Source organism: Epinephelus lanceolatus, chromosome 18 (genome assembly GCF_041903045.1).
Source record: "Epinephelus lanceolatus isolate andai-2023 chromosome 18, ASM4190304v1, whole genome shotgun sequence".
In the NCBI taxonomy this organism is placed as follows: Eukaryota; Metazoa; Chordata; class Actinopteri; order Perciformes; family Serranidae; genus Epinephelus; species Epinephelus lanceolatus.
This window is the reverse complement of record NC_135751.1, coordinates 8,521,895-8,533,838: the sequence shown is the minus strand read 5'-3', so window position 1 is coordinate 8,533,838 and position 11,944 is coordinate 8,521,895. Positions and strand designations below refer to the sequence as shown.

At 40.4% G+C, this 11,944-nt stretch overlaps 1 protein-coding gene across 1 annotated transcript; it reads left to right on the top strand.

Annotated features, from left to right (window-relative positions):
- Positions 1 to 202: 202 nt before the first annotated feature.
- LOC117268983 (keratin, type I cytoskeletal 13-like) lies at positions 203 to 6,589 on the top strand. Its single transcript, XM_033645790.2, has 7 exons — positions 203 to 759; positions 2,507 to 2,589; positions 3,230 to 3,386; positions 3,538 to 3,699; positions 3,784 to 3,909; positions 5,248 to 5,468; positions 6,185 to 6,589. Exons 1-7 carry the CDS (start codon positions 277 to 279, stop codon positions 6,258 to 6,260), a joined length of 1,308 nt encoding a protein of 435 aa, XP_033501681.1. The 5' UTR covers positions 203 to 276; the 3' UTR covers positions 6,261 to 6,589.
- Positions 6,590 to 11,944: the final 5,355 nt, after the last annotated feature.

Genomic DNA, 11,944 nt, shown 5'->3' with positions numbered 1-11,944 from the left:
GAAGTATAAAGTAGCAAAAAATGTCATAAAAATGAATGTGAAAATACCAAAAGTACAAGTACCTCAAAGTCATACCCAAGTGCAATATTTAATGTACTGGGTTATGTTCCAGCTCTGGGGGGTGTGGACCGTCGACCCCGCCCCTCACCTGCAGCACAGCCCACCTGAGCACCTTTAAAAGAAGCAGACTCGCCCATCTCTGCTCACTTCTCTTCTCTCCTATCCCTCCACTGGAGAAGGCAGGCCGACACACACCTCCTCTTTTATTACTCCATCATGATGTCACGAAGGTCCATGATTGGCGGTGGCAGCAGTATGAGCGGCGGCTTAGGCTACAAGTCAGGCTATAGCTCATACAGCATGGCAGGAGGAGCAGTAGGTGGTGGTGTTAGGGTCTCCCAGGCAGGCAGGGGCTACTCTGTTGGGGGCAGTAGTGCTGGCTATGGCTACGGCGGAGGTGCTGGTGGTGGTGCTTTCATGGCAGGAGGAGGTGGAGGAGGTTTTAGCTTAGGTGGAGGTTTTGGAGGTGGTGGTGCAGGCATGGGGGGTGGTGCAGATGACAGCCTCATCGGCAACGAGAAGTTCACCATGCAGAACCTTAACGACCGCCTGGCCGCCTACCTGGCCAAGGTGGCGGCGCTTGAGAAGGCAAACGCTGAGCTGGAGCTGAAGATCAGGCAGTTTGTGGAGAACAAGGTCGGCCCCAGCACCAGAGACTACAGTCCCTACTTCGTCACCATCGCAGAACTGCAGGGCAAGGTGAGGAAAGGGGGCAGCATGGACCAGAGTTTTAGCAGTGGTCCAAGGAACTCTCCATCATCTGGCGGTCTTTTTAAAAAAAAAAAAAAAAAAACAAATGCAAGAAAAGAAAAGAAATGCAAAAAACATATATTACAGACATCTGATGGCAAAGTGCTTACCACTAAATAAATACAATACAGAGGGGAAAAAAGCTGAGATCAAAAAGTCATTTGTTTGTGAACTGAGGAACAAAGAAAAAAAATTGGCTTACATAAAGGAAAACATTAAACAAAGAAAAGTAGCACAACAATAACAGATAAAGTTATGTAATTTGAGGGGGTGAGAAGTGAATCAGAGCCCCCAGTGATGGGATGGATGTCACTGAATAAAAATAGGTCAACCGCACCTTTGTGTAAGTGATCCAGGTGAGGCTGCCACACCTCAAAATCTCAAGCTGCTGCACACAGACATACTGGATGTTTGCAACCAGGTATGCAAGCAGCCCTGATTTCATTTTTTCCCCCTAAAATTTGTCTTGATGGGGCTGTTTTTGTTCATCTATACTGATCCAAGCAGTTAAACAACAGGAAATGAGTAAGTAACACTTTAATAATTCATTAGCTGTTGAAGTTGTTTAGTGGATGAAACACACCAAAATAATTTGGTGCTTTTGTGTTTTATGTCATTGTGAATTGAAAACAGCAGTGTGACAAAAGAAAAGAAAAACATAACTTTGTCAAAAACTATGGAAAAGGTAATTTTTGCTTTTTTGTCTGATATATTTGAGTTTTTGATAAAATGAGACGTCACCTTGAACTCTCAAAAACATTCATTTGATCTTTCAGGGAGTAAACTTAAAAAAAATACTGAAAGAAATCACAAGTTAAGCCTTGTTAATCCTCCTGCTTTGACTGCGTGGAGTCATATGGATGTGATTGATGTCTGGCTCCAGTGATGTCGACCACACCCGTGTGTAAGTGGTCCAGGTGAAGCTGCCATGTAGTTTGATAGTTAAGATTGTACTGCTGAAAGATCAGTTTTCTTTTTTCATCTCCCCCCCCAAATAAGGTTCATTTTGTGTCATGATACTATCCGCTGTGATTGGCTGGAGTCATGTGGGTGTGACACGATGTCGTACAATCTGATTGGTGGCTGAGACTCAAAAGGAAAAAAAAAGCTTTTTTGCAGATATATTTCGTTTAATCCATACATATTATTGTCTTCATACAATGTTTTAATTTTCTATTCATAATCTGTATTTCTATGTTTGGACAGAGAAGCACAAGTGCACCTTTTTTGTACAGTCTGACATTTGTAAATGACACCTGCCTTTATTTGGAGTTATTTTGTAATTTAACATCAAAGTTAGAGAGCAAAAGTGGGACATATTTTTGGTTATTTAAAAAAAAACCCACATCAGAAACATGTATTTTCAGGCCTTTTGATGAACATCAACTAGCTCACTAGTTCATGGGCGGGGTCTGCAATCACTCAGACTTCGGACACTTGAATAAGATAATTTAGAGTAAATGTAATTCACTATATGCACTATATGGTCATTACAGGCTATGCAAATCTCTAGAGTCACATAGTATTATTCTACATTTTGTCACCTTTTCAATAATACTTTGACTTTTACTCAGCTGGCATCATGCAGTGTGTGCATTAGTAGAAAGAGGACTAATGCGATCTATGTATCCATTATTTTCCTGACATACTGATATAATGTCTCAGCTATGCTTTGTGTGTGTTTGTGTGTTTTCAGATTCAAGATGCCATTCTCGAAAAAGGTACGGTCATACTGAGCATCGACAACGCCAAGCTGGCTATGGATGACTTCAGAGTCAAGTCAGTAACTCTTTATTTACCTTTTTTTTTTCTTTTTTCTCTTTTCTTTTTACCAGGATCTGAAACCTTAAAAAAAACATTTATCAATTACACAAAATCAATACAAAGTCAAACAATGACAAATGGAGTTAGAGTTAAAAGATACTGGGTCTCCACATGACAGCAGGGCTTTCTGCAGTGTATTATCATCATCATCATCAGCATCACTCACCCTGCTGGCTGCTGTGGAGGCCTAGCAGGTGGATTTACTGTCAAAAGTTTGTGACTTTGTATTGAAGATTAAAAGTTGAAGAAACATTTTGAGAATATCCAAATGAAAAATATAAAGCCAGGCATTAATTCATACTTGTAACTTGAGTGTCTCAGGTTGATCACTTTATAGCATCTGTCAACCTTTTCTCTTCATCCTGTTTTGTTTTTGCATGCTCATCAATGTTATACCATTAAATTCTTTGTGTAATTAAATTACTTTAGCATTCTTATTGTATCTACTCATCATAATTCCATAACTAACCATAGCATTGTTATAAAGAGTACAAATTTCATTTAAACAACTACATTTGTTTTCAACACATTCACAGTCTTGAGTTTTTATCTTTTTCTTTTTGACCCTAATTTGACCCCATAATAAACTCTGCAGGTATGAGAATGAGCTGTCGATGCGTCAGTCGGTTGAGGCCGATATTGCTGGGCTGAAGATGCTGCTGGGAGAGATGGGCGTGGCCAAGAATGATCTGGAGATGCAGATTGAATCCCTGAAGGACGAGCTGGCGTCTATGAAGAAGAACCACGAAGAGGTACTAATCCTTTAAAACATACAAACAATAACCTGAATATTTTGGATGCAAAAATTAGAAATGAACTGCAGAAAATACATAACTTTAAGAGATTAAGTTCAACCATCAAATTGTTTATCATTAAAGATATTGATATTACCTCCTCCTGCAGGACTTGATGGCCATGAGAAGTCAGATGAGCGGTCAGGTGAACGTGGAGGTGGATGCCACTCCTCAACAAGACCTCAGCAAGGTCTTAGAAGACATGAGAGAACACTACGAGGCTATGGCTGCCAAGACCAACAAACAGCTGGAGGCCTGGTTCCTTGCCAAGGTGGGGATGAAAACTGCCTTCAAGACGAGCATCAACAAATATGTTCTGTTCTGTGTATTTTTATGACTTCTCTCCTCCTCTCAGTCAGAGGAGCTCAGCAAGGAGGTGGCAACCACAGAGATGACAATTAAATCGTCGACCTCAGAAGTGAAGGAGGTTAAGAGTCAGCTTCAGGCTCTGGAAATCGAGCTCCAGTCACAGCTCAGCATGGTGAGAGCATAGAGCTAACAATTCATTTATTTGTCACATGAAATGCGAGCTACAATTCCAATGAGATGTAATCCTGTCAGTGCCTTTAATTTGTGTATTAACACAAGACTGTGACAATGAACACATGATTGGGCAGTCTTAGGCTGTGTCTTCCTTTAGGATTCTCCAATTACTAATTCTGTCTTTGTGAGCATGTAGTGACCCTCGATGAAATCTGATTTTTAAATTTTCTATTATTTATTTTACAATAACAGACTCTTAGGTGTCCACGTAGAAACGATAAAGACTCCGAGGTGTCCACATAGAGACAATAAGGATTCCATGGTGTGCTCGTAGGGATCATCAAGACTCCCAGGTGTCCTTGTAGAGGGAAAAAAGAATCCTGGGTCACCATCTGGAGACAAAAAAAACTCCCAGGTGTCCTTGTAGAGACAATAGAGATTCCCAGTTGTCCACGTAGAGACAAAAAGAATCCCAGGTGTCCACGTGGGTGTCCATGTAGAGTCGATAAAGCTCTCCGGTGTCCACATAGAGACAGTAAAGAATCCTAGGTGTCCATCTAGAGACAATAAAGACTCCCAGGTGTTCTTATAGATGAGATAAAGACTTCCAGGTGTCCACATAGAGACAATAAAGACTGCGAGGTGTCCACATAGAGATAGTAAAGAATCCCAGGTCTCCACGCAGAGACAATAAAGACTCAGGTATCCAAGCTGAAATGATAAAGACCCCCAGGTGTCCTCATAGAGACAACACAGACCCCCAGGTGTCCATGCAGATATGATAAAGATTCTCAGTTGTCTGCGTAGAGACAATCAAGACTCCCAGGTGTCCTTGTAGAGAAAATATAGACTCTCAGGCATCCAAGTTGAAAAGATAAAAACTCCCAGGTGTTCATGTAGGGACAATAAAGAATCACAGGTCACCACCTGGAGACAAAAAAGATTGCCTGGTATCCACATAGATACTCCCGAGTGTCCATTTAGAGTCGATTAAGATTCACAGGTGTCTACATAGAGAAAATAAAGACTCCCAGGTGTCCTTGTAGAGAAAATATAGACTCTCAGGCATCCAAGTTGAAAAGATAAAAAATACCAGGTGTCCATCTACTGACAAAAAAAGACTCTCAGGTGTCCACAAAGAGATGATAAACGCTGTGAGGTGTCGACATAGAGACAATAAAGAATCCCTCGTCTCCACACAGAGACAAAGAAGACTCAATAACCTACACATTGTTCATTGCTTTTGTTTATCTGGACACCTCATCATGTGTTATTGCTTATATCTGGTCGTCCAGTGGTCCAGTTTCTGTCCTCTAACTCATCTGTGTCCCTGTAGAAAGCAGCTCTTGAAGCCACACTGGCCGACATCCAGAACCGCTACGCCATGCAGTTGAACGGATACCAGATGCAAGTGAGCTCTATGGAGGAACAGCTGGTGCAGCTGAGGGCCGACCTAGAGAGACAGGGACAGGAGTACCAGATGCTGCTGGACATCAAGACCAGACTGGAGATGGAGATCGCAGAGTACAGGAGGCTGCTGGATGGGGAGGCAGGCGGGTAAGGAAAGATCAGAGATTAAATCTAATGTCAAACATTTTTGCTTGAAGTTCACCCAAAACCATTTTGACCTCAAAGTTGGACAGAGAATTTTTTAAGAGCCTCAACACTGACTTTCAGCAGAGGGACAACTCACAGTAAAAATGAGAATGGCTGACTTAATGTGTAAATACACAGCTAAAAAAGGTTAGAACATAAAACTATATACCAATTGGTAAAAAAATCACATCTATATGCACATTAAAAAATATTTAGATAGTAGATAATTTAAGGCCCAATCCACCTTCTACAACCAACATGCTTTGTAAACTACAAGGCAGGACAGTCATTATTATTTTAATTAAAATTATTTCACCTGATGTAATTAGGGTTAGGAGATCCAAAATATTAGCTGAGATAAATTTCACAATGTTTCAACTTTTAAAATATCAATGTGGGTTGATAAAATGCTTTTACTTGTAATTTTCAGTGGGTTTTTTAATTTGTAAATTGAAGATGTGCATAAAAACAGGTGGATGTAAACACTTACTGAGAGTAACTGGCCAGTTAGAACTGATTTCCCTCTCTAATATGAATGATAATTGCATTTTAAATGTGGAATTTTACACTAAACTGAAATATTAATCAGTCCAAGTAACAATGGTTTCATTTATTACTAATACCAAACATAAAACCCATATTTCTCTAACTTCCTGTGACTTCTCTTTCTCACTCAGATCATCAGGCAGCTCTCAATCTCTCTCCTCCACAACCACCACAGTCATCACAAAGGTCATCGAGGAGACCGCTTGAGACCAATTGCACGTCTGTCTGACCCAGGGGTGGAGCCAAATTTCAACCTATCACCTTCCTGCCTGCTGGCTCAGAAACATGATGAAGAGTGTCTGTCCTCTTTATCGGGCTGCAGTTCTGCCACTTCACGCTCATTTTCAGCTTTCATTAAACCTGCAATCAGTCAAAAATGATGGATTTGTGAGGGAAAATCACATTTGATTGATAGTTTGGGTTGGGAACAACTTAACTGTCAACAAACCTTCTGTCTGCTGCCTCAAGAAATAAAACAAAGCTCAACTCAACCAAATGTGTCTTAATGCTTCCAAATAAAAAGCTGCATAAATGTATTCATTCCTTATTCATATTTATTCAGTACATAGCATGTAGTGATGTCCAAATGAAGCTTTATGAACCACTAATTTGTATTTGTTGACCCCACTAGATGGCATGCTTTGTATAAAGAAAAAGCCTCAAGTAATGGCAATTTGTGTGCTTTCAACCCTTTGTTGAACAGAGACTGCCATCTAGTGGGCTCAGAAAATAAATAAAATGGTTCATGAAGCTTCATTTGGCCACAATAAATAGCATGTAACACTTGGCATTTTAATAAATGTATTTTAATAAATGTATTACTATTGTTGCAAAGTATGTTAGCATTCATCTTTAAATAGTTTATACAGTATGTAAACACAAATAGCATGCATAACTGGACATTGTAAGGCTTAGATGAACTGTCAGTATGCTGTTACCATACTAATAAGGTGGTAGCCTCAGATCTCAGACTTTAATTCATGACTCTCAGACTCTCATTCATTTTATCAATAGTTTAGCCATCAATTAAAATTAATTAATTGGAAGTGTCCAAATAAAAGTCACCTTTGTTTTACCAATGATTTGTGACATTTTACATGGCACTTTTCAGGATAGATTTCTATTGATTTGTTAGACAACATCAGGGGCCGTATTCACAAACATTCAGAGAATATTTCCAGAGAATTAGTGATTTAGGAAAGTTCTCAGAGCAACTCTGAGCAAGGAAGGACAGAAACTTATATCATAGTGAGGGGGTGTGGTTGAATCTGTTACTAGGTATGTAAACAGATGTGATTGGTTGTCACAGACACACCCATTTGTGAGCCTACAATGTGTGGACATGAGATGGACTGCTGACTGTGAAAGTGATCTCATTATTAGTGTGATCACTCTGCTGATGGAAGGCTGAGACAGACCTAAGTCATCACTGCTACACTGTTGCATTTTTACAGTTTTCTTAATATTTTAATATTGTGATCATTTATTTATAGCATTAGGTGGGAAATGTGTGCGTATATCCCTAATGACATCAACCGTGCATATTATCTCTGTACGATCTCATCTGTAGTATTTCATTTACTCACTGTCATCCAGCATTAGCAGAATATTTCTCCAACCTCTTTGTGTTTCCACCAGTTTCACCATTTTCTCTGCTTAAGAAACTCTTTTTTTCTTAGAATTACATCACTAGGAGCAAATCATTGTACTAGGAAGCTTTGTGAAAAAATAGTCATGAGGTAAAGGAGCTGCAAAAAGCTTTGTAAAGAAAAGTAAACAAACAAGAAGACAGACAACTGACAGAAACTATCAAGAAATGTGCGCAAAAGGAAAAGGTTTAACGCCTCAGCTACACACTAAAAAATACTGGGCCGTGTAATTCTGACTCAATATATGGTTAAAATGTAACATCACACTGGGTAGAAGTAAGCACTTCTTCTGGTTTGATTTATGACCCAATATAAGGCTAAAGGGTAGGATTACACTGGGTAAAAGTTAATACCTCTTTTGGTTTGATTTAAATGCCAGCAGCAATGTAAATATAACATTAACACATCTTGGTATGGCTAAACAACCCATGGTACAAATAACACTGAAACTGGGTCAAAATAACTAATGGTCAGGTAGTAGTAGTGGGTAGTAGTCAGGTAGTAGGCAGTATTTTACAGCTATTTAAAGCAAGTAGTAGTCAGACAGAAAGCTGGGTGAAACCATGAGGATGATATAAATTACATTCTCTAAAATGTGAGCATAGCAGAGAGCAGAGCAGAGCTGCAGAGCTGCTGTTCCACTCCCCATTAAGAGAAGCTGGAAACTGTCCAACTTGACTGCAGCTCTTTGCCCCTGCTGCCTGATCCTGTCCTCTTTTAAAGCAAGGTGCAGCTCATCTAAACAAGCCTCTTACATGGCTGAATAAGGTGTCCTGATGGTGGAAAAGATCAAATATGTGGAACTGATGTTATAGTTTTATGTTGTTGAATGTTTGTTCTGCCTTATTTCTACACTCCCTATGATAAGGATTATTTGATTTTTAAGTTGTTACAAATTTACTACAAGAAATGTAGAGATAAATCTGTTTTGAAAATAGAATTCTAATGTCTATGTTTTGTGTTGTTTTGTACCATTTCCGCCCATGTAGGGGAACATCCTAATGCCAAGAACCTCACTAAGACAGAAAAGACTCTTTTTTCAGGTAATATTGTAATAGCTGACTTTACCCTCTACCAAAGTTATTTTCTGATAAGATATCTATGGCTTTCAGGTACTTCATCCACTAATATTTTAATGTGGTTGGTATGGCTGTAGATCAATTTTGAGGTCAAATGCAAAACTAAACTAAACAATTAGCAGATGACATCTCATGCTAAAATGCTAACTTTTAAGAAGTAACCTCAGTGGCACCTCAATATGCTTCATTAAAGGTAACACGTAACAACTGTATTTTGAAACTCTACAACAAGGTACGGACTATGTCATTCAGATAATAATTTATGCCCATGTTGTTTATCCAACTATGCTATTCCCTAAAGAAATCTAATATGATTGGTAAAAAAAAAGTACTGAGTGATGGACTAATTAATTGTTGATTATTCTAAAATATAAGTGGGAAAATTACACAACACAGCTGTTCTCATTGACCTGTATTTACAGTATGTTCAGAGAAAGTGGTTTTCATAAAATAAGTTGTTTTATTTGGGCATTCATTCATTGTTTTATTTATTTATTTGACATTTGTAACATTCAATAATTAAAAGTGTATGCACAGGTTTCAACAGTGCGGTTAATGCCACACAAAAGTAAGCAAGTATCAAGTCAAACTCTCACAGAGAGTACCAGCCATCAAATATTTGTCTAGCATACAAAAAGCTTCTGTACTGTAGTTGGCTGGCACTCTCATTAGCAGACATTGGCAAACATTGGCAAACATTTAACATATAGCCTAAATGATGGGTCATGCCTTACATTTTAGTTGACATAGTTAAGCTAATGTGGAATCACAGCTGTCAGCGAACAAGTTTCCACCTTCATACAATATTTGCATTCAGCCATATTGAGCCATATTTGCAGTGGCACTGTGTCCGTGTCAATCCAGCGTGATGGATTGACACCAGATTTGTATTGACATTCGTGGTTCCCACACGATGTGTCCTAATGACTTTAGTGATGCTCTGACTTTTTGCCTCATGTTCTTCAATTTAGGTGAAATGCTGTGACAACGAATGGATGGGTTGCTTTTAACTTTGGAGGGTGTATCATCTGGCAAATACTTCTGCAAATCTAAAATGTATGTAGCAACACTGATGTGTTCATGTCACCAAATAACATAATATATTACTGTAACACATTACGTAATTGTTGCTTTTGTAATGCATTTCCACCAACACTGCTCTTAACATGTGGTTGGTCAGAACAAAAGAACCAAAGAAACGTGTAAGGGGGTAACTGACTTCCATCTCTGAGTATAGTTATGTTAAAAGCGAAATTAGAGTATATGCAACCTATGTTGTATAAAGGTGCCAATTAGTAGTGATATATAGTTGCATGCAAGACCCTGGGTCTGTTTGAAATCTAAACTTACTAACATAGATTTAACTTTGCTGAGCAAACCACCCAAAGACTTGATTACAATGACATCATAACAGTAAACTCATTGAATAACATCAAAACAATACAAAAACACTGACAGAAGTTAAACAGTCTTGCTTAGCTTGTAAAATTGTACTAATGCTTTGACCAGCTGTTATGTTACCAGTCCACAAATGGCGCAGGGAGAGTCACTGCTCTGTCATGCTGCTATGTTAGCTGGTGGTTGTCCATTGTGGATGAGTCTGGTTTAGAAGGGTTGGTTCCAATGCAGTCCTTGTTGTGTTGTATTCCACTGATGCAGGTAAGAGGAAACTGGTGGCTCTTTGTCCTTACCAGAGCATGTGAGCAGAGCTGGAGCTGGAGCAGAGCGGGGAGCGATAGGATTTTTTGTGAGCGAGGAGCGGCTATTTTTTTTAAAAGGTGGAGCGGAGCCTTATCTCTCGCTCCAAATTCGCTCCGGTCGCTCATGCCCCACCCAGAATGCATCTTTGCACCTGCGCACACCCACACTATTTTCTTTCAAAACTATGGAGTTTACTGTGTACTTCAGAAAAGAAACTGAGAAGAGAAGCAGTGGTACCTTGGAGAACGGTCCCTAACTGCGGGGAGAGGCAAGAAGCCTTCCTCCGGAGGTCGGCCGCTTAGCCCGGTCTGTCTCTTCTACACTTTGACTTATTTCCACCCTGCCGACAGCGGTACCGTGTAGAACGGTCCCTAACTGCGGGGAGGGGGCTTCCCCGGAGAATCTACCAAGCTCATGTTTTATTTGTGAATAGAAGATTATAGGTTAGGGTAGTACGATGCAGTTTTTTTGAGTGGAGTGGTGAGCGAGTGGAGTGGGCTAAAATTTATGATGGAGTGGAGCAGAGCGGAGCGAAGAATGCGCAGAACCAAGCAGAGCGGACGAGCGGTACAAAATGAAAGGTCTGCGAGTGAGTAGCGGAATTTTCACCCGCTCTGATCCGCTCACATGCTCTGGTCCTTACAGAGTCAGCAGTTTGGCACTAACTTGTCTTTGTTGCTCCTTGTTGCTTGTGAAGTTAGCCTGCAGACTTTGTCGTAGCTGCTGGTACTAACTTGTCTACTTTAGATTAGCACTGCGGTTAGCGGTGCATACCTAACCAAAAACCTCAGCACACTCTGGGGTCCTCTTAGGGAAGGTCTTGTGTCTGCTTTGTGAAGACCACAAGTGGTGATCAGAGCTAGGCTGCAGCTCCTTTGGGCAGCAGAGGTGAGAAGCAGAGCAGGGGTAGGGAGGTTGTCCTGCAGCAGAGACCCCTTCTTCCTTGGGATACCAGGAGAAAGAATGAAGAATAGAAGGTTTCACCTTATATTGACCTGAGGATGTCGTAGGTCACATGCCCCAGTGACCAATGGTGAATGAAGACTGGCCCAAGTGTAAAAACCAGGAGGATTGTGGGAAAGCGATCAGTTACAATGTAACCTTGGTTCTCTGATTGTGGGGATTATCTCTCCACACAGTAGTTGTAACTATGGGAATTATCCCCATCTGGGGTAATCAATGTGGAAAATGAATAATCTTTAAAACACACCACTGTACGTGGCCGGCATGTGCCAATATATAAAAGATCCACCTTGCACATACACCCACTGATTAACCTTGATTGGAAAGGATACCGAGCGGCCTTGAGCCTGGGGAGATAATCTCCTCACTCAGAGAACCAAGGTTACAATGTAACCGAATGTCCTCTATTGTATCAAGATTATCTCCCCACCTCGGCCATTGCTCTGCCGAAGCGGTGCCAGATCTCTCCGACCACCTCCGGGTGGACTTGGGCCTCCCC

What these genes read in the sequence shown, in the direction of transcription:
- LOC117268983 (XM_033645790.2), top strand. Translation starts at nt 277, where the DNA reads ATGATGTCACGAAGGTCCATGATTGGCGGTGGCAGCAGTATGAGCGGC. An exon ending in TGAAGAAGAACCACGAAGAG is followed by an intron (nt 3,387 to 3,537) that starts GTACTAATCCTT and finishes CTCCTCCTGCAG; the next exon opens with GACTTGATGGCCATGAGAAG. An exon ending in AGGCCTGGTTCCTTGCCAAG is followed by an intron (nt 3,700 to 3,783) that starts GTGGGGATGAAA and finishes TCCTCCTCTCAG; the next exon opens with TCAGAGGAGCTCAGCAAGGA.